General features: G+C 57.4%; 2 protein-coding genes across 2 annotated transcripts in view; both read left to right on the top strand.

Annotated features, from left to right (window-relative positions):
* Positions 1 to 13489: 13489 nt before the first annotated feature.
* INO80B (INO80 complex subunit B) lies at positions 13490 to 17333 on the top strand. Its single transcript, XM_054028897.1, has 5 exons — positions 13490 to 13598; positions 14210 to 14408; positions 14783 to 14901; positions 15449 to 15624; positions 16009 to 17333. The coding sequence occupies exons 1-5, from the start codon at positions 13538 to 13540 to the stop codon at positions 16471 to 16473; spliced, it is 1020 nt and encodes a 339-aa protein (XP_053884872.1). The 5' UTR covers positions 13490 to 13537; the 3' UTR covers positions 16474 to 17333.
* A 7168-nt stretch (positions 17334 to 24501) lies between these two features.
* WBP1 (WW domain binding protein 1) overlaps positions 24502 to 25610 on the top strand; it is a 12729-nt gene continuing 11620 nt past the window's right edge. The window contains exon 1 of the mRNA XM_054028898.1: positions 24502 to 24606. Coding sequence (XP_053884873.1) covers positions 24541 to 24606 — 66 coding nt within the window. The 5' untranslated portion in view covers positions 24502 to 24540. The remainder of the gene's footprint in view (positions 24607 to 25610) is intronic.

Here is a 25610-nt window from a genome sequence, read left to right as displayed (position 1 = left end):
GAGTCAAACTCCGCCCCCGGGCGGCACCTGGCGGGGGCGGGCAGCGCTGCAGCCCCGAACCGAACCGGGCCCGGGCGGCACCTGGCGGGGGCGGGCAGCGCTGCAGCCCCACACACGTGGGCAGTAAGGAGCACGCTACTTTTATACAGAACCATCCAGGGCCTCCCTGGGCGGGCACAGAGAGAATCATGAAGCTAGCTGGTGTGGGCTGGCCCCGGGGTGCTGGTTCCCTAGGGTGGGGATCTGGGTCAGGATCCCCTAGGGCGGGGGCCTGCGGAGCTAGGCAGCAGCAGGCACCGAGGAGCCCGTACAGAGAGTTGGCAGGAGCCCCGTGGCACTGCCAGGCCTGCAGAGGGAACAATGGGACAGTGTGAGACAGCACATGGGAGCGTGTCGGGGTGGTGGTGAGTGTGTCATCGTGAGGGGATGTACATGGGCATGTCCCTAGGTGTGTGCCCATGTGAGTGCATGGGGGGTGAGTGTGTCATTGTGAGGGGGATGTACATGTGTGTGCCAGGGGTACCTGGGCGGGTACCTGGGTGTGTGCCCATGTGAGTGCGGGGTGGCACGCCAGGATGTGGGCCCGTGTGTACATGCGAGCCTATGCACGTAGATGGATGCCTGCACACGCCCATGCATGTGTGTACACCAGCGCGTGTCTGTTGGTGACTGTCCCCCTGCACACTCGTGTATGGAATTGGCTCAGACACTGTGACCCCAAAGGTGCTGGCTGATTCCTGGGTTGGCTCTGCCCAAGGCTTCACAATGCTGTGCCCCTGTCCCCCCTCCTGAAATGGCTGGAGCTGCTCGGTAGGGGCCCCCATCACACTCCTCCTCCCTGCGGTGCCAGACACGCCCCGTGTGTGTGTGCAGACGCATGCTTGGACATATCCACGTGTAACACCCTTGCGTGCACACGCACACTCACACAAAGAGCTTTGCACACACCCCGTGTTTGCACACGTGACAGGCACACACCACAATTCCTATTTCCACCCACACCCTTCACATATTTGCTGACTCTTATCATGTCCCCTCTGTGCCAAGCCAGACGGATTTAGCTCCTTTAATCTGTCCTCGGGCAGTGACCCAACCTCAGCAGTGTGGTGGCGCTTCTCTGAGCTCCCTGCACTTCCTCCCTCTCTGGGGGCTGAGGGGCCTGGAGCAGCACACCAGCCTGGGCAGGCTCTCCCCGACCTGCATGGAGAGGAGCAGCTGGGCCCCCCGCCCGGCCATCCTTTGCTCCATCCATTTCTGGCCTTTACCCTAGTTCGACTGCGAGCTCTCTGGGGCAGGGACTGTGCCTCTGGGTCTGTGCAGCCCCCTGCACAACACGGCCTGACCCTGGCCCGAGCACCCACTGCAACAGAAACAGTCATGGCAGTGGGGCAGGGTTGGGGAGGATTGAGCCCTCCGGAAGCCTGGGAGGCCCCTGCTGGGGGCAGCTTCCTGAATGATGGTTGGTTGCAGCAGCTCACAGAGATTACCCATTAACATGTGGAACTCACTGCCACAGGCTCTCTCTGAAACAAAGAGCTTAATGGGGTTCCAAGAAGATTGGATGCTCCAGGGCAGCAATTGTCAGGATCAGCCATGCCAGGGCTCCCAGGCATGAGCTTAGCTCTGCCAGGGACAGGAAGGAACATGGTGAATTAGGGCATCTTTAGAAATTCCGGCCTCAGGGACTATTCCCTTCCTTTGCCTCCTGCCCACGGCTCCAGGATGGGGCCACACAGCAACTCCACAAAGCAGTGAAACCCACATGGGGAAAAACCTCTCCCTGAACAGGCCCCATGTGATACCAGCCTGGAGGGGAAAATCCAACATCCTGGGGTGGGAGGAGCAGAAAACACACACACTGCTCCGCTCCCACCCCCTGCATTTCACAACCCCCTGCATACAAGCAGGGGCAGGGCAGGGCAGGCCGAGGCTGCACCATTACACAGACAGCAGCTCGCTTCGGAGCTGTATCAGCAGCCAGGCTGCCTTGGGCTGTGAGCGTCTCAGATCTCCCCAGCTAGGCTGGGTCAGTGCCTGGATGGGCGACTTCCAGGGGAAATCCAAGGGGCTTCAGGCAAGGTGGAGTGGGGGGTCCAGTAGGGGGCTCTCCCCTCCCAAGCACAGTGCTGGGGGGTGGGCTGTGCTACAGGGAGTGAGGTGAGAGAGGGGCGCTCTGTCCTCCGAGTCCCCCCATTCAACTCGCCTTTGCCCTGGTGCTCATACAAAATGTGACAGGCCTTAGCTGAGAGCAGTGCCCGGCCGCCTTGCCTTGCGCTGCCCCGTCCGTCTGTCTGTCTGTGTCGTCTCTTGACTCATGGGCTGGTTTGATTGAAAAATGCTCCCGCTCGCCCTGTGATCTCCGTTTGCTCATGAGTCGCTGTGACTCAGCCTGACACAGCCGCTCGGAGCGATTCGGGGACCGTCGGGCCTCCTGTGTGGCATGTCCCCCAGCTGCCCTCGCAGGGAGCCCAGGAACTTGGGCCGCACTGAAGCACCTTCCGGAAGGGCCCGGTGAGGGCCTGGCTAAGGACGGACAAGGTGTGAAGCTGTATGACGAAAACCTGCCGGGTCAGGACTCAGGAGTAAGGTCGGTGTGTGGCTCCACCACCGCTAGCAGGGCCTGACGCGTGGACGCCCCAGACAGACACAAAGGGAAACAAGGTGAATACGGCACTTAGACCTCACAAGGGTTATTCCCAAAAGCAGCGGCATCCTTAGAAAAACTAGTTCAGTTGATTCCTCTGGAGGGAGGGGGGAAGGGAGGAGCAGTGGAAACTTACCAGGTGAGAACAAAAGAGACCAGGTGACCAAGGGGAGTCAGGAACATGCCGGGAGGCCTTTTCTTCAGTCCAGGAGGGAGAGATCACCCAGCAGTAGCAGCTTCCTGGGGCAGCAGAGGCATGCACCTTTTCTTGAGCCCAGCTGGCCCCAGTGATTCCGGACAACCCAAGGGTCTCATGCCCTAGCCCAGAGAATGCCCTGGAGTGGTGAGGAAACTGAGGCAGGGACATGCATTGAGTGTTTATTGCTTTGTAGGATCTGTGCTCTCCTGTGCTTTACACGATTACGTATAAAAGAGAATAAATGTGTTAGATGGTGCAAAGTGTGAGTGTGTGTTGCCTGCTTCACAACTACTGCTTGCCCCTGAGAGTGATACTGACCAGAAGTGTGTGTTTAAGTACTGGGGAGTCTGAAGGGTCGGACTCGGGGCTGCACCGGAAGTGCTCCACAGCAGGTTTCGATACTCAGAGGGTCTGCACCCGGCCAGAGAACGTGCCAAGGGACCCTGAGACTGGGGCAGTGGCGGGATGCCATTAACACCCCCAGGGGGTCCAGAGCACAGAGATCTGGAGTCCTCTCACAGCAGTCCTAGTGGGTGGCCAGGCTGGGGGTGCAGTAGGATCTGCGACAGGTATTCGGTCTGGCTTTGAAGCCATCCAAAGATGGAGAATCCCCAACCTCCCTTGGGTATTTGTTGGAGTGGTTAATCACCTACACCGTTAATGAATTGTGCCTAATTTGGGAGATCTTCACCATCAGAGTGAAGGGCTGGGAATTCCTGGCAGGTGGGGGGGCAGAGGCTGGCCTGGAGGCTAATGGGTCCGATCTCAGTGCCTTGAGGGAAAATCCCCTGAGCAGCAGCACCTGTAAATGAACACAATTGTACGTGTGGGCATTTCTGCAATACTGGGAACACGCCTAGTGCTATCCAGCTGGTGGGGCTGTGCCCAGCAAGCACCAGGTTCCCTGTCCCAAAGCCCCTGCGTGGTGTCCCGCCGTCTGGAGCGGCTCACGACTGTGAGTACCGACTTCAGGGCAGACCGTGAGAAACAGGGCAGTCACCCAGTGGCAGATTAGCCAATGGGGCCTGTGCCCAGGGGCCCCAGACAATTGGGGAGCCCTGGAAAAATGGGCACCCCTGTGCCCTGACCCACTCCGCCCGCCTGGCGCTCCTGCCAGGGAGCAGTGTTGGGGCAAGAGGGAAAGTCCCCAGGCCCCAACCCCATTTCCCTAGCAGGAGCGGGGGGAGCAGGGCGGATCTGCAGGAGGAAGGGGTTGGGGAGGGGCCCCCACTTGCTGTGGCCCAGGGCCCCACAAAAGCTTAATCTGCCTCTGCAGATACCCCAGGCTGGTGTGTGTCACCAAGCTTGTGAAATGTGAATTCCTGGAGCATTATAACAATCTTACCCTGGAGTCACAGACAGTCCTCCTGTTCTTTTTGCAGACAGTCCCCTCAGACTCTCCAGTCTGTCCTGCCACCCAGACAAATGGACTCAGTGATAAACGGTCACTTACACCAAAACTCACACCACATTCCAGTCTCGAGACCAGTCACGTACCCCAGATCAGCCAGTACCTGGCCTAGATCTTACACTGAAGACAATGCCAGTAGCCAATCCTGTAATAAACCATCTCAAGGTTTATTAACTAGGAAAAAGGAATGAGTGCGTTATTTACAGGGTAAAGCCAGCAACCATCTGCACACAAATGAGTTACCATCTAAATCCGAAGAGTGACCAAGTGGTAGTGATTTGTCAGTTCGAAGTATCTTTCAGGGCAGACCCAGGGGTAAACCCTGGGGGTCTCAGTTGAGAGTCTCTGACCCAGCCAGGAGAGATGGGAAATTGTCCTGTGACTTTGTTTTATTTCCTTCATTCAGCTTCCAAGTCCAGAGGAGGGTGGAGCTTCCTTGCAGGTAGCATTTCCCAGGTGAGATAGGGCTATTAACCAATCCTTTGTATTGGGATATTCCTTGATGCCCCATCTGATTTTGATAGGCCTTCTGGATGGGTGGTGGGGAGGGGAACCGATTCCCACGCCTGAGTTCACAAATTCAGAGCAAACATTTTCAAAGTTATCAAGTAAAACTTACATGTTTTCTTATAGCCTGGAACCCAGATATCAAAGTGAGATGAACGCAGGCAGCAACATGCAAGCATTTCCTAGTCTAAACACAAAATACATCTGTCATAAATATAAAGGGAAGGGTAATAGCTGTCCTGTGTACAGTACTATAAATCCCTCCTGGCCAGAGACTCCAAAATCCTTTTCCCTGTAAAGGGTTAAGAAGCTCAGGTAACCTGGCTGGCATCTGACCTAAAGGACCAATAAGGGGACAAGATACTTTCAAATCTTGGGGGGGGGGAAGTCTTTTGTTTGTGTTCTTTGTTTGGGAGTGTGTTCGTTCTCGGGGACTGAGAGGGACCAGACATCAATCCAGGTTCTCCACATCTTTCTAAACAAGCCTCTCCTATTTCAAACTTGTAAGTAAATAGCCAGGCAAGGCGTGTTAGTTTTCCTTTGTTTTTCTCAACTTGTAAATGTACCTTTTACTAGAGTGTTTATCTTTGTTTGCTGTACTTTGAACCTGAGACTAGAGGGGAGTCCTCTGAGCTCTTTAAGTTTGATTACCCTGTAAGGTTGATTTCCATACTGATTTTACAGAGATGATTTTTACCTTTTTCTTTAATTAAAAACCTTCTTTTTAAGAACCTGATTGATTTTTTCCTTGTTTTAGATCCAAAGGGGTTTTGGATCTTGATTCACCAGGAGTTGGTGGAAGGAAGGAGGGGAATGGTTAATTTCCCCTTGTTTTAAATCCAAGGGATTGGATTTGTTTTCACCAGGGATTTGGTGAAGGTTTTTCAAGGTTTCCCAGGGAGGGAATCCATTGAAAATGGTGGCAGCCGAACCAGAGCTAAGCTGGTAATTAAGCTTAGAAGTTTTTTATGCAGGCCCCTACATTTGTACCCTAAAGTTCAAAGTGGGGATCTCAGTCCTGACATGGTGAATAGCGGTGGGATCATTTTAAACCCAAAAGCCAGTGAGATTTTTTTTTCCTTCTAGCTGCTTGGAAAGCCGAGCTGGAAGTAGATAGACGCATATCTTATCTCTCCTTGCCTGAAGGCAGAGGTGTTAAGTTTTTTTTACAGGTCCTTTGTTAAGAGAAGGGTTCAATTAGCAAATGACTGGTAAAAGGTATTTACAAGCTGAATTGTTTTTTTTTTTTTTTTCTTTTTACATCCTCGGGAGTAGCTAGTTAGAAAGTTACTGTTAACTCTGCAGCAGCCAGAGCTGAGAGCTTCCCAGTTTGTCAACTGCAAAGGGGGTTACCCAGCACAAGAAAACAGGAAAATGACTACCAAAGAAGTAGCTAACAAAATAGAACTGGCCAAACTAGAAGCAGAAGAAAATGAAAGAAAACATCAGAGACTGCTTCAATTAACAAAACTCGAGACAGAGCAGAGAGAAAGAGAAGAAAAAGCCAAAGAGGAGGCCCACAAGAGAGAGATGGAGCTGAAAGAAAAAGAGATGAAGATAAAAGAAAAAGAGATGGAGCTGAAAGAAAAAGAGATGGAGGAGAGAGAAAAAGAAAGGAAGCATGAACTGGAAGTAGCAAAGGCTAAGCAGGATGCACCAGCCAATGCTAACAACCCCCCTCCAGGTACCACTTCCCATCCCAGAAGATTCCCCACCTACAAGGCAGGCGATGATACTGAGGCCTTCTTAGAAAATTTTGAAAGGGCCTGCCTTGGATACAGCATCACTGCAGACCAGTACATGGTAGAGCTGAGGCCGCAGCTCAGTGGACCCTTAGCAGAGGTGGCGGCTGAAATGCCTAAGGAACACATGAACAGTTATGAACTTTTTAAAAACAAGGCCAGACTCAGAATGGGGCTAACACCCGAGCATGCCCGTCGGCGGTTCAGAGCCCTAAAGTGGAAACCGGATGTGTCATTTACCCGTCATGCCTACCACATTGACAAAAATTGTGATGCCTGGGTATCAGGAGCAAATGTTCAATCTCTGGAAGATCTACTTTCCCTAGTAAAAATGGAGCAGTTTTTAGAGGGTGTTCCTGAGGAAATAGAAAGGTACATCCTAGATAGGAAGCCCAAAACTGTAACTGAGGCGGGGGAGATTGGAGCCCAATGGGTGGAGGTGGCAGAAAAGAAAAAAACTAGTAGTAGTTGGTGCGAATATCAGAAGGGGCAAGCCGAAACAAAACCTTACCACCGGGGACAACCCAAGGCCCCACCCACATCCCAAGGGAAACCCCAGACGCCTTCTCACCCCATCACACCAGTCTCCACCAACCAACATCGTCCCGGTGATACCTTAGCAGGGCGATGTTTTAAATGTAATGAACTGGGACATATAAAGGCTCACTGCCCCAAGAACCCCAACCGATTACAGTTCATTACACCCCAATCACACCAAAGATCCCCAAACCCAGATGCCTCTCTCATACCCTCGGAGCGAAGGGAAACCTTGAGAGTGGGCGGAAAGAAGGTTACCGCTTGGAGGGACACTGGGGCTCAAGTGTCAACTATCCACCAATCCCTAGTGGACCCCAAACTCATCAACCCAGAGGCTACAGTGACAATTCAACCCTTCGTGTCACAATCTGTAACCTTGCCTACAGCCACGTTGCATGTCCAGTACAAGGGCTGGTCAGGAATGTGGACTTTTGCAGTCTATGACAATTATCCCATTCCCATGCTGCTGGGGGAAGATTTGGCCAACCATGTGAAGGTAGCCAAGAGGGTGGGAATAGTCACCCGCAGCCAGGCTAAGCAAGCTTTCACCCCCATTCCTGTTCCTGAGCCATCCACCAGGGCCCCGTCTGTGTTACCGGAGACCCAGACAAAGGTGGTGGAACTGGATCCTCTGCCAACGACTGCAACAGCCGTAGTGGATCCAATCCCAGAGACCCAGCCAAAGCCAGTCCCAGAACCGGAACTGGCAACGCAACCAGCACCAGAACCATTGCCAGCCCTGAGTCCAGCGCTTGCAAACCCGTCTACAACTCCAATGCCAGAGGGCACCAGCGAGCCTGAACTGGCAGAAGCAGCGGATAACCCTACCCAAGAGGCTCAGCCAGAGCCTGAGTTACCACATAGTGCACCAGCGGACAGCGGTTCACAGTCAATGGAAACAGCCCCAGCACCTGCATCGCTTCCAGAGGGACCAAGCCCCAGTCCACAGTCCAAGGAGGAACTGATGTCTCCAGCATCAAGGGAACAGTTCCAGGCCGAGCAGGAAGCAGATGACAGCCTTCAGAAAGCTTGGGCGGCGGCGCGGAGCACCCCACCGCCTCTCAGCTCTTCTAACCGATCCCGGTTTGTTGTAGAACAAGGACTTTTATACAAGGAGACTCTTTCTGGTGGGCACCAGGAAGACTGGCATCCTCAAAGGCAGTTGGTAGTTCCCACTAAGTATCGGGTAAAGCTCTTGAGCTTAGCCCATGATCATCCCAGTGGCCATTCTGGGGTGAACAGAACCAAAGACCGGTTGGGGAAGTCCTTCCACTGGGAGGGAATGGGCAAGGACGTTGCTAATTATGTCCGGTCTTGTGAGGTGTGCCAACGAGTGGGAAAACCCCAAGACCAGGTTAAAGCCCCTCTCCAGCCACTACCCATAATTGAGGTCCCATTTCAGCGCGTAGCTGTGGATATTCTGGGTCCTTTCCCAAAGAAGACACCCAGAGGAAAGCAGTACGTACTGACTTTCATGGATTTTGCTACCCGATGGCCGGAAGCAGTACCCTTAAGCAACACCAGGGCTAAAAGTGTGTGCCAGGCATTAACAGACATTTTTGCCAGGGTAGGTTGGCCCTCCGACATCCTTACAGATTCGGGAACTAACTTCCTGGCAGGTACCATGGAAAACCTGTGGGAAGCTCATGGGGTGAATCACTTGGTTGCCACCCCTTACCACCATGAAACCAATGGCCTGGTGGAGAGGTTTAATGGAACTTTGGGGGCCATGATACGTAAATTTGTAAATGAACACTCCAATGATTGGGACCTAGTGTTGCAGCAGTTGCTTTTTGCCTACAGGGCTGTACCACATCCCAGTTTAGGGTTTTCACCATTTGAACTTGTGTATGGCCGTGAGGTTAAGGGGCCATTACAGTTGGTGAAGCAGCAATGGGAGGGGTTTACGCCTTCTCCAGGAACAAACATTCTAGACTTTGTAAGCAACCTACAAAACACCCTCCGACATTCTTTGGCCCTTGCTAAAGAAAACCTAAAGGATGCTCAGGAAGAGCAAAAGGCCTGGTATGATAAACATTCCAGAGAACGGTCCTTCAAAGTAGGAGACCAAGTCATGGTCTTAAAGGCAATCCAGGCCCATAAAATGGAAGCGTCGTGGGAAGGACCATTCACGGTCCAGGAGCGCCTAGGAGCTGTTAACTATCTCATAGCCTCCCCCACCTCCAACATAAAGCCTAAGGTATACCATGTTAATTCTCTTAAGCCCTTTTATTCCAGAGAATTAAACGTTTGCCAGTTTACAGCCCAGGAAACAGATGACGCGGAGTGGCCTGAAGGTGTCTACTACGAAGGAAAAAAGGATGGTGGCGTGGAAGAGGTGAACCTCTCCATGACCCTTGGACGTCTGCAGCGACAGCAGATCAAGGAGCTGTGCACAAGCTTTGCACCAATTTTCTCAGCCACTCCAGGATGGACCGAACGGGCATACCACTCCATTGACACAGGTAATGCTCACCCTATTAGAACCCCACCCTACCGGGAGTCACCTCATGCCAAAACTGCTATACAAAGGGAGATCCAGGACATGCTACAGATGGGTATAATCCGCCCCTCTAAGAGTGCATGGGCATCTCCAGTGGTTCTAGTTCCCAAACCAGATGGGGAAATACGCTTTTGCGTGGACTACCGTAAGCTAAATGCTGTAACTCGTCCTGACAACTATCCAATGCCACGCACAGATGAGCTATTGGAGAAATTGGGACATGCCCAATTCATCTCTACTTTAGACTTAACCAAGGGGTACTGGCAAGTACCACTAGATGAACCCGCTAAGGAAAGGTCAGCCTTCGTCACCCAGGCAGGGGTGTATGAATTCAATGTACTCCCTTTCGGGTTGCGAAATGCACCCGCCACCTTCCAAAGACTTGTAGATGGTCTCCTAGCGGGATTGGGAGAGTCTGCAGTTGCCTACCTCGATGATGTGGCCATTTTTTCTGATTCATGGGCAGAGCACATGGAGCACCTGAAAAAAGTTTTCGAGCGCATCCAGCAGGCAGGACTAACTGTTAAGGCTAAAAAGTGTCAAATAGGCCAAAACAGAGTGACTTACCTGGGGCACCAGGTGGGTCAAGGAACTATAAATCCCATACAGGCCAAAGTGGATGCTATCCAAAAGTGGCCGGTTCCAAAGTCTAAGAAACAGGTCCAATCCTTCTTAGGCTTGGCTGGATATTATAGGCGATTTGTACCCCACTACAGCCAAATCGCCGCCCCGCTGACAGACCTAACCAAAAAGAAACAGCCAAATGCAGTTCAGTGGACTAATGAGTGTCAAAAGGCCTTTAACCAGCTTAAGGCAACACTCATGTCTGACCCTGTGCTAAGGGCCCCAGACTTTGACAAACCGTTCCAAGTAACCACAGATGCGTCCGAGCGAGGCGTGGGAGCAGTTTTAATGCAGGAAGGACCGGATCAAGAATTCCATCCTGTCGTATTTCTCAGTAAGAAACTGTCTGAGAGGGAAAGCCATTGGTCAATCAGCGAAAAGGAATGCTATGCCATTGTGTACGCGCTGGAAAAGCTACGCCCATATGTTTGGGGACGGCGTTTCCAACTACAAACAGACCATGCTGCGCTACAGTGGCTTCATACCGCCAAGGGAAATAACAAAAAACTTCTTCGGTGGAGTTTAGCTCTCCAAGATTTTGATTTTGAAATACAACACATTTCGGGAGCTTCTAACAAAGTGGCTGATGCACTCTCCCGGGAAAGTTTCCCAGAGTTAACTGGTTAACAATTGTTTTTGGAATAAAACATATTGTTAGTTTTTATATAATCAGTAGTATGTCTAAAGGTACATGTGTCTTATTAACTCTGTTTTCTCCTAGAACTCCAGGGAAAAATCACAGCCAGTGTGGAACCGAACATCCAACACTATCTGTGATTTGGGGGGCGTGTCATAAATATAAAGGGAAGGGTAATAGCTGTCCTGTGTACAGTACTATAAATCCCTCCTGGCCAGAGACTCCAAAATCCTTTTCCCTGTAAAGGGTTAAGAAGCTCAGGTAACCTGGCTGGCATCTGACCTAAAGGACCAATAAGGGGACAAGATACTTTCAAATCTTGGGGGGGGGAAGTCTTTTGTTTGTGTTCTTTGTTTGGGAGTGTGTTCGTTCTCGGGGACTGAGAGGGACCAGACATCAATCCAGGTTCTCCACATCTTTCTAAACAAGCCTCTCCTATTTCAAACTTGTAAGTAAATAGCCAGGCAAGGCGTGTTAGTTTTCCTTTGTTTTTCTCAACTTGTAAATGTACCTTTTACTAGAGTGTTTCTCTTTGTTTGCTGTACTTTGAACCTGAGACTAGAGGGGAGTCCTCTGAGCTCTTTAAGTTTGATTACCCTGTAAGGTTGATTTCCATACTGATTTTACAGAGATGATTTTTACCTTTTTCTTTAATTAAAAACCTTCTTTTTAAGAACCTGATTGATTTTTTCCTTGTTTTAGATCCAAAGGGGTTTTGGATCTTGATTCACCAGGAGTTGGTGGAAGGAAGGAGGGGAATGGTTAATTTCCCCTTGTTTTAAATCCAAGGGATTGGATTTGTTTTCACCAGGGATTTGGTGAAGGTTTTTCAAGGTTTCCCAGGGAGGGAATCCATTGAAAATGGTGGCAGCCGAACCAGAGCTAAGCTGGTAATTAAGCTTAGAAGTTTTTTATGCAGGCCCCTACATTTGTACCCTAAAGTTCAAAGTGGGGATCTCAGTCCTGACAACATCCTTAGAAGACTAACACCTGGTTGGAGCAAGATTAACATACGGGTGACCTGGTCTGGGCTCCGGCTATGATACTGCCAGTTCTTAGCTAACGCCTGCAGCCTGGGCAAGACTTGGCATCTGGCCTGGCAGCGTCACACATGGGACACACCGAGGGAGCGCTGGGGACTTTGCCTGTGTTGAATGGGAGGCGAGGGAGGGAGCTAGGAGGGTGCGTGGGGAGACTTTGGACCCTCTGGGATGGATGTAATCAGGCAATACAAGGCCTGGGGAAAGGACCAATGATCAGCAGCAAGTCTGCAGCAAAGGGGCAGGAGACTGACCCTTGCACGTGAGGGCGGGTCCCCAGTGCAGACGCATTGCCCCAGGAAGGCCAAAGTGTCAACACCCACAGAAATGCCGGGTCCCTTTGCCCAGCTCCGTTCCGACAACACTGCACCAAGCAGATGTGGGGACAGCGTGTGGCCAAGGGAGCCCCTGGGTTCACGGGCAGGGTGAATGAATGCCCCTCATTCCCATTACCGGCAGCTTAGCAAATCCATCCTCACGCACACGCAGGCAGGGCTAGTCCCTGCATTTACAGGTAGGAACTGAGCCCCAGGGAGACCAAGGGACGTACCAAAGTCACAGGGAGTTGGGGGCAGAGCAGGAACTTGACCCCAGGCCCCACAGGCTAATGCCCAAATCCCTGGACCATCCTTCCCCTCATGTCACTAGCTGCTTAAGGCAGTGAAATCAGACGCTTCTGTGCGTGGACCCCAGTTGCGTTGCCCCCGCTCCTTCCAATGCTGGAGAAGCTGCTGGCCCTCGCCCGGGGTCTCCCCCAGTGAAAGTGCTCACTGCACTGGCTGCCCTCCATGCCCCTCCTCCCCCACTACAATCTTCTTTGCTCACCCTATTCCTAGGGCCTCTGCCTGCGGGGTGGGAGACTTGTGCTTTCTGCTGCCCTTCTCTCTATGTAAGCACTTCCCCAGGCCCTATCAGCATGGTACGCGCCTCGCCATGGAGCCAGGCCAGGGCTACCCTCCTTCCGCAGGCGGGGACTGGGGCACCGTGAGTCTAAGGGACTTGGCCGAGGTCACACAGGGAGTCTTGGACAGAGCCAGGAATTGAACTCCTAAGTCCCAGGGTGGGGATCCCACCTGATCCCTTGTCCCAGTCCAGTGCCCTTTTAGCATTACCTGTTATTTGCACTGCAGTGGCGTGTGGGCCCCATCACGGAGCAGGACTCCCTTGCGCCAGGCCCTGTACAAATGTAGAACAAATAAAGATGGTGTCTGCCCCGAACAGCTGACAATCCAGACTCTCCTTCTCCCTTTCACCAGCTCGGTGGCTCCCCACGTGCAGGAGGCAGCCCCCCAGCCCCCTTGCACCAAACCCACATGCCCTGGAGTAGCGCCAGCAGCAGGCTGTGTTGGAAGCAGGCTCTGCCCGTCCCAGCGGGAATGGGTCAAGCCAGGGATGGGGGAGGCTCCTGCTGGCTGGGACAGGGTGGAAGGGGGAATTCTGTACCGGCTGCCAGTGGCTCAGAGCCTGGCTGGGGTTGGGGGCTGTAGGACCTTTAATCTAGCCCGGTCACAAAGTGCCCAGAGGCGTGTTTCTAGAGGGAGCCATTTAGGAGCGGACTGCGCCCCGAACAAAGATGGCCGCTGGGCACGGGGGAATGTTCGGCGACTGAGCGCCGTGCGGGGCGGAAGCGGAGAACGGGTCCGTCCGGAATAGCCCTCCCCGGGCTGCCGGCCCGTAGCTGAGCCTGGGCCCGATGAGCAAGGCGTGGCGGAGGGGGGGCGCCCCCGGCGGCAGGATGGAGGGGGCCGAGGCGGGTGAGGAGCGAGCGCGGTCCCCAGCCCCCCTCCCCCCCCCCGGCCGCTGCCGACACCTGGGGCCCGGGGTCCCCCCCCTCCCAGGGACGTCTCGGGCCGCTGGGACCGGCCGGGGGGGGCGGGAAGGGGAGGGGTCGCGGGGGGGGGCGGGAGCTGACGGGGGGCTGCTGGGGGGAAGGGGCGGGGGCCCGGACCCGCTGGGGGGCGGGGGCTGCCGGGTGGGGCGGTGGGGGGAAGGGAAGGGGAGGGGGCCTGGTGGGGGGCGGGAGCTGCCGGGGGGCGGGGGCCGCTGGGGGGAAGGGTCCCGGGCCCGGTGGGGGGGCGGTGGGAGCTGTGGGGGGCCGCTGGGGGGGCGGGCCCTGGGGGTTATATATGGCCTGCACTTGCTCCCCAGCCCTGGGGCCCCAGCCCCCGGCTAAGCAGAGCCGGGGTGGGAGCGGGACAGGGGGCATAGGAGCTGGGGGGGCTGTTGGGTCTCATCCCCTCCCCTGGGGAATCAGGGCAGCTCGTCCCTTCAGCCTGGTGCCCGGCCCCCGGGAATGCCCCAGGCCCGGTGCCCCTGTGCCGCCCGTGGGCAGCGAGGTGACGTGAGCGTCTGCGCGTGTCCCCAGGGGACCAGGACGAGTCCAGCGGGCACGGCTCCCACAAGAAGAAGCACAAGAAGCACAAGAAGAAGCACAAGAAGAGGCATCACCATGAAAACGTGGGCGCCAGCTTCTCCTCCGAGACCCTGGAGTCCAGCCCCTTGCTCCCCAAGCCCCAGCTCAAGCTCAAAATCAAGCTGGGGGGGCAGATTCTGGGCACCAAGAGGTAAGGGGGGCCCCAGCGTCTGCTCTGGGTGACGGGGGCGCTGGGAGGGAGGTGCGACGTTCTCGGGGCCAAGACTTATATTTCAAAATAGGAGTCGCCGTACTGGCGAGGCCATGGCCAGGATCCATGCCTGGATCAGACCAGTCTGGTCTCTCCCTCCAGGCCCTATCGGATCAGCAGGCCCCCCTCGCCCTGTGTTCCCACCCTGCCTCCCACTCCCCAGAATAGACCAATGGGCCCCCTGCCCTGGAGCTGTACAGTGGCCATGCTGGTGTTGGGCCGGAAGACGCACACCCACGGGTCCTAGTGCGGCTCTGTGGACGTGCAAGCTTTGCTGCACCCTAATGCGCAGGGTTTGTGGGCTTTCTCTCCAGCGTGCCGACCTTCACGGTGATCCCCGAGGTGCCGCGCTCGCCTTCCCCTCTGATGGTCGTGGACGACGAGGACGAGCCCATGGAGGGGGTCCCCATTGAGCAGTATCGGGCCTGGCTGGGTGAGTGCTAAAGGGGGAGATCCTCGCTCCGCAGCGTTCCCAAACAGCAGTCAAGGAAGCCCAGCCCCTGAATAAGGGTTGGGAGGGGCCCCCAGGGCAGCCGCATGGCTGGGGTGAGGCCCCTGGGGCAGGGAGGTATCAGGCGATCCCACATTCACGCGGCCAAGCTCTAAGTGCTCTCGTTTCCCTCCCATAGGCAGTAACAAAATAGCTGTAATCAGCTTTGGGGGACCCCATGTTCTCCCCCGGGCTGGGCTGCCCCAACTGCCTGGCTCTAGAAGGCCGGAGGCTGTTCCCTTGACTCTGTTCCGGCTTGGCTGGTGAGGCTGTGCGTGCTGCCCGGGGAGCCAGGGCTGAGCTCTGCCGTGCTCTGGGTTTCCCCTGGTGGGAGCGAGAGACAGAGGAAGTGTGGAGCCAGGTCCTAGTTGGGGTCTGTTGGGGTGTCCGCCCCTGGAGAGAACAGTCCCTTGGGAGCAGGCCAGCCACTGGGAGTTCCAGGGGGCCAAGAGAGGTGGTAACACACTGTCTCCCTGCCGGGGCTGCGCAGATGAAGACAGTAACCTGGACCCATCGCCCCTGCCGGACCTGGACTCAGAGAGCTGCTTCCCCGCCCGCGAGGACGAGGAGGAGGAGCGCTGGCTGGATGCGCTGGAGAAGGGCGAGCTGGACGACAACGGCGAGCTCAAGAAGGAGGTGGATGAGTCGCTGCTCACGGCCAGACAGGTGAGGGGGGGCTGGGAGCCCTGCAGGGGTGGGTCAGTCCCTCCCTCCCATGTGGCCTAGGAAGGCTGATGGTGGCTGGTGCCTGCGGCCCACGTGCGTAGGGCGGTGGCTGCGATGTGCAGGGGTTGTGGCTGCAGCGGCCTGCTTGGTGCAGAGAGGAGCCGGGGTAGCACAGAATCCCCTGTACCCAAAACTCTCCCATGCATGGGGCTTCAGAGCCCCTGTGTCCTGCCGGGCTCCCTGCCTTCACTGCACAGGGAGGCCCTGACACACGCACACTCCCCAGAGCCAGCCGATCTCCCCCCTGCTGGGGCGGGACTGGAGCTCCTCCCTCAGCCTGTGCATTGGGTCTGACCATCCCTCGTGCTCTGTGCCCCCCTGCAGAAAGCCCTCCTGCACAAGCAGCAGAGCCAGCCGCTCCTGGAGCTGCCCATGGGCTACAAGGCGAAGGAGATGACGGAGGAGATGCTGGTGAAGCGGGAGGAGCGAGCCCGCAAGCGGCGCCTGCAGGCGGCCAAGAAGGCGGAGGAGAACAAGAACCAGACCATTGAGCGCCTCACCAAGACCAACAAGGCCAAGGTGAAGACGCTGCGGGAGCGCAAGGCCAAGCAGGCCCCGTGCCCCATGATTCGCTACTGCAACGCCGCGGACCGGATCACCGTGTCCTTCCCGCCCGGGGTCACGCTGCCCCTGCCGCCCTGCGCGCCCCCGCCTGTGCCTGCACCCACCACCTGCGGGGTCAGCGGCTGCCCCAACCGCAAGCGGTACTCCTGCTCGCGCACCGGCGTGCCCCTCTGCAGCTTCGCCTGCTACCAGAAGAACCTGCAGCTGCAGGAGGCGGTCGGCTAGGGGTCCTGGCGCTGACCCTGGCTGCCAGGCGCAGGATGAAGATCCCTGCGTCCCGCTGGGGAGGCCCAGGGGGGACGTTCACTCTCCATCAGCTCAGGACGCAGCTGCTGCCCTTGTGACTGCGAGCTGAGGACCCTGGCGTCCGGGACCTCACTGGGACTGGCTCATTCCCTGAGAGCTGAGTGCGGCATACATGGCTCCATGCAGCCTGGCCTCCCCGTGTCTCTCCCACCCTCCCAGGTGACTGGGAGGGATGGGAAACAGCCCAAGCTGGGCCTGGGCTCGGCCGCGTGGTGTCTCCAGGCCCTGCCACGAGGAGGCGTCTCCCGCCCTTCGGTGCCTGCCTGCAGGGCTGAGCTCTGCTGTGCTTGGGGGAGGGAGGAGCTTCTTCCAGCTGTCAGTGGAAGCACTGGCTGGGCCCCTACCCCATGGGGCTGTTAGCTCTCCTCCGTCCCAGTCTAGGAGAGGTGAATCAGCCAGCCCCATTGGCTGGGGCGAAAGTCTCTGCTGGATGTGCTCAAAGAGCCCCTCCCCCCAGGGCGGGTGTTGTGGGGCCGGGGGAGGCCCTTGGGGATGTGGGTGGTCCCCCTGCTGCCACTCACGCTCAGTAGCTATTGATGTGGGGAGGCAGTTGAGTGGGGTCCAAGCAGATGGAGGAGGTCAGGGCTGCCTGGGCCTGGCTCGCTGCCTCCTCCTGGCCAAGCTGTGTCACTGCAGCTCTCCGGACCACAGCGTGTGTGCGTGGGAAGGTGGGATGCTGCAGGCCCCTTCATGCCCTCCCCCTGCTCTCCTTGGGGCCGGGGGTTTGGGCCCAGGGACGCTCGTTACCTGTAACATTCATTAAATCCCACAGCACAGAGGGAAGATCTGTCGCTCCGGTGGGAGCCTCTCTTTGATCTCGGGGCTGGGCTGGTGGGTTGTGGCGGGGAGGCCTGGGCTCTCAGGTTCTGTTGGGGAAGGCAGGCTGGTCTCTGCTCCATGCACCCAGCCTGTGACCTCGGCCACCCTACTTCCAGAGCCCCTTGTACCAGGCCCCAGGGGACACTTCCAGAGCCCCCTGATCTCATCATCAGGTCCCCTGGGGGAGCGGCCGGGGCAGTAAGTCTTGTTGCTAAGGCCCAGGCTGTGGGGCCTGATCCCGGAGCCGAGATGTAGCCAAGGGTCGCTCGCCCAGTGTCATCCACTCGCCTCCTGGCTCCCGCCGCTGGGCTTGACCTGGCCCGTGGCCCAGGCTGGGATTCCCACCTCGTGCTCCGAGCTCCCTCTGCTGGGGCCGTGTCCCAGGAGAGTCGCGCTCTTGGGTGCACATGAAGTATCGTCCTAGAGCTGCAATTCCTCATTCTTCCCCTCGTCCTGTGCCTGGGCTGGCAGCACCTCTGCCCCCTTGCCAGGCCCAGTGACTCTGTGCAGAGCACTCGGTGTGGGAAATCCTGGGCTGGCAGCGCCTTCCCCCAGCTCCCCCACACCCAGCGACCCTGTGCAGAGCACTCGGTGTGGGAAATCCTGGGCTGGCAGAGCCTTCCCCCAGCTCCCCCGCACCCAGCGACCCTGTGCAGAGCACTCGGTGTGGGAAGCCCAGGGCTGGCAACACCTCCCCTGCACCCAGCGACTTCTGGAGTGTAGCTTTTGGGCATAGGGCTGGCAGCCCTGGTGCTAATGGGGACCCTACAATAACACAGCTGTGTGCAGCATTCCGAACAAATGGTTTTACCCTCCAGCGTAGCAGGCTTCCCTTCCCCACGTACGGCCGCCTGCGGCGCTGGGGGGAGATCAGGGGCCTTCCCCTCTCGGAATGGCCACTCAGCAGCAGGTCACCTGGCCCCTCGCCTAGGCTCCTGTCTTCGGGTGCCAGGCCAGCTCTTCGCAGGAAGATGTGAGAAGGTCCCCCACCCCCACTGGACTGTTATGGACCAACCTGTTCAAAGGAGAAGCGCCTTCCTGTCCCGCAGTTAGGGGCTCAAAGTGGTCAGGGATGGCTGGGGCTGAGCTGACCCCAGCCCCCACCCTGTCCCTGGTGCAGATGTAGGTCAACACCCTTAACGTTCGTGAGCTAACCTTGAGCTCCGCCTCCTCCCCAGTCTGTACAACCCCCCCGGCTGCCATCTGCCTGTCCTTCCTAACCCACCTCATCCCCTCGGGTGTAGCAGGGGAGCGGCTCGGTACCTATAGACACGGCCATTCCTTCTTGCCTGCTTCCTGCAGAGCTCCTGATTTCAGTGGCACCCTGGGGCAGGGAGTTCCCCAGGACAACGGGGGGATGTGTGTTTTCTTGGCGTGATTTGTCCTTGGATTGCATTGTCATCTCTCCTCAGACAGGGGTCTCTCTGGCCCCAGTGGGAACGCCCTTGGCTTCTGCTCTGTCCTTTCCCCAAGCTAGCCTGACCAGAACTGGACCCCAGGGCAGGGTGGCCCACCAGTTTATCAAAGGCCACTAGTCTGGTTTGCCTATTATCCTCCCCCACATTCTCTCTGCACCCCGACAGCTCGTTGGCTGCTGCACTCTGAGCTGTGGTGCCAGCAGGTCCTGCCCCCGAAAACTGAGCCCCCAGAAAGGGCATGAGGAGGTCAGATTAAACCCTCCAATGGGCCTTACTTAGCATCCCTCAGCCCTGAATCCCAGGTGCTGCCTCTTCTCCTGGCTGGCTCTGAAGTTCCTCATGGGCATCTCTGTCCTACAGCCTCCTACCACAATCGGGTGGCCCGGCTGCCTGGCCCTTCCGGCAGTTTGTGGGTTGCAAAGAGGAAGGACAGAAACTTTTCTAAATAAAGGGCTGCTTCCCCTGCAGTTTCTGGATGCTGTAGCCCGGGGCTGGGCCCAAGCTGGCTGTGTGCGGGTTGGGGGGTGGTGCGCTCCAGGGACCTGGCTCCAAGCCCGGCTGGGTGACCGCATGCCCATTGCAGACCCAGACAGGACAAGGCAGCAGGTGGCAAACATCATCAGATCCAACAGAGGCACCTCAGGTAAACCAGAGCCAATGCAAACAGATGTTATGCTCGTTAAGACCACCACAGAGCAAAGGCTTCCCACTAGCGCTCGCCGAGACCTGTCCCAGGACATGTCACCGTGCATGGTGACAAGGTCACAGATGCAGAAGCCTGTCTCCCCCCTCTCCCTTGGACTCTCGCAGGTCGCCTCTGCTCCCACCCACCAGCCGGTCACGCCTGGGCCCTGCTCTGCGGTTCAGCTGTCAGTGTCGAGGACATCACTGCCCTGACCATCCCCTCACTAAGGTACGGCCAGCGCTTTCCCAGGTACTCAGCAACGAGAGCCATGACTCGCCACAAAGACTTCACCAAATCCCTCCAAGCCTCTGCTGAGAGTATAGGTGGCGTGTGAACTCGGGGAGGCTAGCCCCCCCCGCAGCTGCCAGTTCCCCAGCCCCGGGCCACCCGAGCACCTCCAGCCCAGAGTGCTGGGCAGCGTGAGCACTGGCCCCATCTACCTGGGCCACAAGCCCCCAGCCCAGTCACGGGGGAAGACAGGCAGAAGGAGGGGACCTGAGGGTGGAGCATGGGCGGGGCCACGCAGCTGTTTGGGGAGACTCAGCCTCCCCTGGTCTGTGATACCTGCCGCCCATGGCTGAGGCTGTATTCCAGGCCAAGAGAACCTGGCTTCAGCTCCCACCAGCGGTTCCTTGGCCAGGAGCTGATCTCACCCTGGCAGTGGGCCCAGCTGGGCACGTGCTGTGGTCGTGCATGAGGATGGGTAAATAGAGCTGTCACCTGCATATCCCTGGCAGTGACTTGGTGTCGTCCGACCCATTCACCTGGCTACAGGTAGATGTTAATAGGAGCAGGAAGAGAATGGATCCCTGTGCGACTCCCCAGAGGAGGGGTCCATCGATGGAGGTGCAGATTCCCCTCTCTCCTCAGGAAGGCCTCAAACCATTCCCCTGCCACCACAGCAGTATCCCACGGGCAACGGTGTCGAATGCTGCAGAGGGGCCCAGGGGGATGGGAGGTGAGCTGGTTACAGCAATATGCAGGTAAGACATATTTACCCAGCGTCATGCACGACCAGAACACTAGCGCCAGGCGTGGATGAGTTGGGCTCAGGGCCGAGGAACTGCTGGCGGAAGCTGAAACCCAGCAAGACGGAGGTGCCGCTGGCGGGCAGAGGAAAGCACTTTGAAGAGTGCAGCCATGGCATAGTCCCCATTAGTGGAAAGTTCATGCCCACAATTGGTTGGTTCAGTCTGTAGTTTAGGGGGCCCCTAGATTCCTCTTTGGAGCTGAACTCTCACATAACAGTACTCACAAGTAAAGCTTTTTACCTGCTCTGGCTGGCTAGGAGATGCCAGTGACCTGGGCCTGGTTAGACAAGCCTGCGTCACCTCCCAGGGAACTACAGCAACGCAACATCACTGGGCGTGAAGCCACCACTTTAGGAAACTCCAGCTGCTACGGAAGACTGCAAAGCATCTCCCCACCACTGCGAGCCCAGCAGGTCTGTCCTTGGCTCTCTGCACTGGCTTCCCATAGCCTGCAAATCAAGTTGAAGGTTTTAATCCTTGTCTTCAAGGTACTCAATGATCTGGGTGCAGGATGGGAAGAGATCCCTTATGTCTCTGGGAGGAGGAGAATGCTACTCCCCTGGCACAATGGGCCTCTCTACAATAAGGGTACAGCTCATCTGTTCCTGGGGCCAGTCCTGTGCCGTGAACATCCCCAGACAGCAGCGGGGGCAATGCCTGTGTCAACCTGTGAAGTGTTCTGTGCCAGGGCTGAAATATTGGCACTGTCACTACTTGAGACCTGCCCAGCCTGTTGGGTTGCAGTCTAGATGGCTGCCCTGCCTAGGAAAGGTATTTAACACCTTCGAGGGACCAGCAGTAAGAGCCCTCCTGAAGAATGCAGGGGGGGGGCATCCACTCTCTATAACTCTCAACCAGTGGCCCACCCCCATGGAACAACAGGGGCCCATACAAGGGCCCAGAAGGGAGAGGGAACTTCAGCGTGGGAGCATACGGCACAGAGCTGGTGGCCCCGTTAAGAATGGGGTTCTGCTGGCAGGCTGTGGCCACCTCATGCGAGAGGACAGAAGGGACTCTCTGTCTAGTGGGATTCACTCACAAGCCAGGAGGGTGAGCTCTGCAGGAGGGGCGGATGTCTCAGGCCTTCTGTTGTTTTCAATATTCCAGGGCTTTCTGGGTAAAGCTGCCGGGTAAAGAAATCACTTTGCTGAGGCTGTGTGCCTTGCTTTCCCGGGGTCAAACTAGGTGCCCCCTGTGACGTTAGGAGTGTAATATAATATCTCATTGAGAGGTGACAGGGCCAGAAAGAGTTAATTACCTCACAGACTGACCTGACCCATGGCCGAACTTTAGAGACTGGTTAGGAAGATCTGTAAATGAATAGAGCTTGGAAATGCAGAGATAGGATAGATGTTTGCTCAGGTCTTGTGATGTAAGCAAACAAGTCTTGTCTATTGCTATAGATTTGATTCAAGGATCAAAAAAGGAATAGTAATGTTTAGGAAAACACTTGAGTGAAATAGTATTATTGTCTCTGTCTCTTTGAAGGTTGTGGTAACCTGGATTTGAACTGTTTAATGGATAAATTACCCTGTGCTAATTGCCATGATATTTGGGAGAGGAAAGTTGAGCCTATTGTCGTCTCAGGCCAAGAGACTGCTGGAAATGTATAAGAACCCCTGGGACACGATCCTTCTGCATCTCAGATCTGCTTTGGGTTTCAAGAAGGGGAAACCTTAAGCCACAAGAAGTGAGATCCCCAGTCACTGACTGGAGTCACCCTGAATATGGACATTGGACTATAACCTATGGACTATTTCTAAAAGGACTTTTGGCAACTACAAACTCACCATTTCTGCTATGTAACTGGACCTCAAGAAATTGAACTCAAGTCTGTATGTATATTGATCTTTTAACCAACACTCTCTTTTCTTTTTTAATACATTTTAGCTTAGTTAATAAGAATTGGCTATTAGCGTGTATTTTGGGTAAGATCTAAGATATCATTTGACCTGGGTGTGTGGCTGATCCTTTGGGATTGGGAGAACCTTTTATTTGATATGATGAAATAAGATTTTCAGAATTTATCATCCTATATTTGATGCGTGTCTGGACGGAGGGCTGAGGGCACTTTAAGGGAACTGCGTTATTTGGACTTCTGAGTAACCAATGAGGTAATACACCGTCTGTTTTGTGCTGGTTGGTAAATCTAAGTATTGGAAGATCCACCAGCATTTGGGGTTTCTCTGCCCCGTTTTGTTTGCAGTTCACCCTGACTGAGTGACCTCAGCTGGCTCCCACGGGCAGCATTGTTACACCAAGTTGGGGGGAACTTGGGGAGAGCCTCTGGAAGTGACACAAGGCGGTGTGAGACACTGAGTATGGGGTCAAGGGCTACTGGGCCCCACATCCCAGGGAAGGGGGTCAGAGAAGAGATCTAAGTTTGGGTGCCTGCCCTAAGGCCCCAGAAGAGGAAATAGGGACTAGCCTGTAGCCAGACCCTGCTGGCTTGGAAGTGGTTGGATGTCTGGGAGTGACTCCACTTGCAGCAGCCTGGTGCCTGTACAGAGAGCACTGGGCCAAGTGCTAACACCAAGGGACACCCCAGACCCCCGCCCTGCCCGGTGCACCCAGACCCCCACCCCGCCCTGCCCGGTGCACCCAGACCCCCACCCTGCCCTGTGCACAGCACCCAGACCCCCGCCCTGCCCTGCGCACCCAGACCCCCACCCCGCCCTGCCCTGTGCACAGCACCCAGACCCCCGCCCTGCGTGGTGCACAACACCCAGACCCCCGCCCTGCCCTGCGCACCCAGACCCCCACCCTGCCTTGCCCTGTGCACAGCACCCAGACCCCCACCCCGCCCTGCCCGGTGCACCCAGACCCCCGCCCTGCGTGGTGCACAACACCCAGACCCCCGCCCTGCCCTGTGCACCCAGACCCCCGCCCTGCCCGGTGCACAACACCCAGACCCCCGCCCTGCCCTGTGCACCCAGACCCCCACCCCGCCCTGCCCGGTGCACAGCACCCAGACCCCCACCCTGCCCTGTGCACCCAGACCCCCGCCCTGCCTTGCCCTGTGCACAGCACCCAGACCCCCACCCTGCCCTGTGCACCCAGACCCCCACCCTGCCTTGCCCTGTGCACAGCACCCAGACCCCCACCCTGCCCTGTGCACCCAGACCCCCGCCCTGCCTTGCCCTGTGCACAGCACCCAGACCCCCACCCCGCCCTGCCCGGTGCACCCAGACCCCCGCCCTGCGTGGTGCACAACACCCAGACCCCCGCCCTGCCCTGTGCACCCAGACCCCCACCCCGCCCTGCCCTGTGCACCCAGACCCCCACCCTGCCCTGTGCACCCAGACCCCCACCCTGCCTTGCCCTGTGCACAGCACCCAGACCCCCACCCTGCCCTGCCCACAGCACCCGGGAACAGCCGGCAGAGGGCGGACTGTAGCAATTAGTGCCCGAGAGGGTTGCCCGGTGGTTCCGTTGGCTGACTCGCTTGTCAGTCACATTCACAGTGGACAGTGTGTGGTTTCCATTGGTCATAGCTCCTGTCAGTAATAACCTGGGGTGGATCTCGCCTTCCATTGGACAGGTACTTGTTAAGTTCCACCCAGAGGGCGGGGGTCCATCTTCTATTGGTTTTCGTAACTATCAGTCTATCATCGAGACCGAGATCAGCCCTGCCTTTGGCCAGAGCTGCTGGCAGTCAGTCTTGGAGAGGCGGGAAGGCGATCTCCATTGGCCACGCTTCCTGTCCGTCATCGTCGGGGCCGGGTCTCGGTCTCTTTGTCTCCTGTTGTTGGGCGTGGGGTGCAGGTAGGTCGCCGCTGATTGGCCGAGGCAGGGCGGGGTGGCGGCGCTGATTGGCGGCTGGCCGCAGCTCGGGAGCGGATTGGCCGAAGGGCGCGGCGGGGGGCGGGCGTTGCGGCCCGGGCGCGATGGCGGCGGCGGAGGCTGAGGAGACGGGCCGGGCAGCCGGGATGGAGGCGGCGGCCCCGGGGCCGGGGGGGCGGCGGCTGCTGCGGGCGGCGGGGGCCGGGGCGGCGGCGCTGGAGCGGGGCCGCGGGGGGCTGTAGGCGGCGCCATGGAGCGGCCCGGGGGCGGCGGCTCCGAGGGGGCCTGGGCCGCGCTGCTGGGCCGGCAGCAGCAGGTACCGCGGGGCCGGGGCCGGGGCCGGGGGGGGCCGAGACCGGGGGGGCGGGGCCCGGCCTGCTCCGAATCCCCCCTCCCCCCCCGTGTCCGCACGAGCGCGTCGCTCCGCCGGGGTGTGTGTGTGTGTGTGTGTGTGTGTGTGTGTGTGTGTGTCCCGCGGGGTGTGTGTGTGTGTGTGTGTCCCGCGGGGTGTGTGTGTGTGTGTCCCCCCCGCGGGGTGTGTGTGTGTGTGTGTGTGTGTGTGTGTGACCCGCGGGGTGTGTGTGTGTGTGACCCGCGGGGGGTGTGTGTGTGTGTGTGTGTGTGTGCGTGTGTGTGTGTGACCCGCGGGGTGCGGGTGTGTGTGTGTGTGTGTGTGTGACCCGCGGGGTGCGGGTGTGTGTGACCCGCGGGGTGTGGGTGTGTGTGACCCGCGGGGTGCGGGTGTGTGTGTGTGTGTGTGACCCGCGGGGTGCGGGTGTGTGTGTGTGTGTGTGACCCGCGGGGTGCGGGGGTGTGTGTGTGTGTGTGTGTGACCCGCGGGGTGCGGGGGGGTGTGTGCGTGTGTGTGTGTGACCCGCGGGGTGCGGGGGGGTGTGTGCGTGTGTGTGTGTGTCCCGCGGGGTGCGGGGGGGTGTGTGTGACCCGCGGGGTGTGTGTGTGTGTGCGTGTGTGTGTGTGTGTCCCGCGGGGTGTGTGTGTGTGTGTGTGTGTGCGTGTGTGTGTGTGTGTGACCCGCGGGGTGTGTGTGTGTGTGTGACCCGCGGGGTGTGTGTGTGTGTGTGACCCGCGGGGTGTGTGTGTGTGTGTGACCCGCGGGGTGTGTGTGTGACCCGCGGGGTGTGTGTGTGTGTGTGTGTGTGTGTGACCCGCGGGGTGTGTGTGTGTGTGTGTGTGTCCCGCGGGGGGTGTGTGTGTGTGTGTGTCCCGCGGGGGGTGTGTGTGTGTGTCCCATGGGGGGTGTGTGTGTGTGTGTGTGTGTGTCCCGCGGGGGGTGTGTGTGTGTGTGTGTCCCGCGGGGGG

The sequence above is a fragment of the Malaclemys terrapin genome, chromosome 5 (genome assembly GCF_027887155.1).
Source record: "Malaclemys terrapin pileata isolate rMalTer1 chromosome 5, rMalTer1.hap1, whole genome shotgun sequence".
Lineage (NCBI taxonomy): Eukaryota > Metazoa > Chordata > Testudines > Emydidae > Malaclemys > Malaclemys terrapin.
This window is presented reverse-complemented; position numbering and strand designations above follow the sequence as displayed.

What these genes read in the sequence shown, in the direction of transcription:
- INO80B (XM_054028897.1), top strand. Translation starts at nt 13,538, where the DNA reads ATGAGCAAGGCGTGGCGGAGGGGGGGCGCCCCCGGCGGCAGGATGGAG. An exon ending in GATGGAGGGGGCCGAGGCGG is followed by an intron (nt 13,599 to 14,209) that starts GTGAGGAGCGAG and finishes GCGTGTCCCCAG; the next exon opens with GGGACCAGGACGAGTCCAGC. An exon ending in CGCTGCTCACGGCCAGACAG is followed by an intron (nt 15,625 to 16,008) that starts GTGAGGGGGGGC and finishes GCCCCCCTGCAG; the next exon opens with AAAGCCCTCCTGCACAAGCA.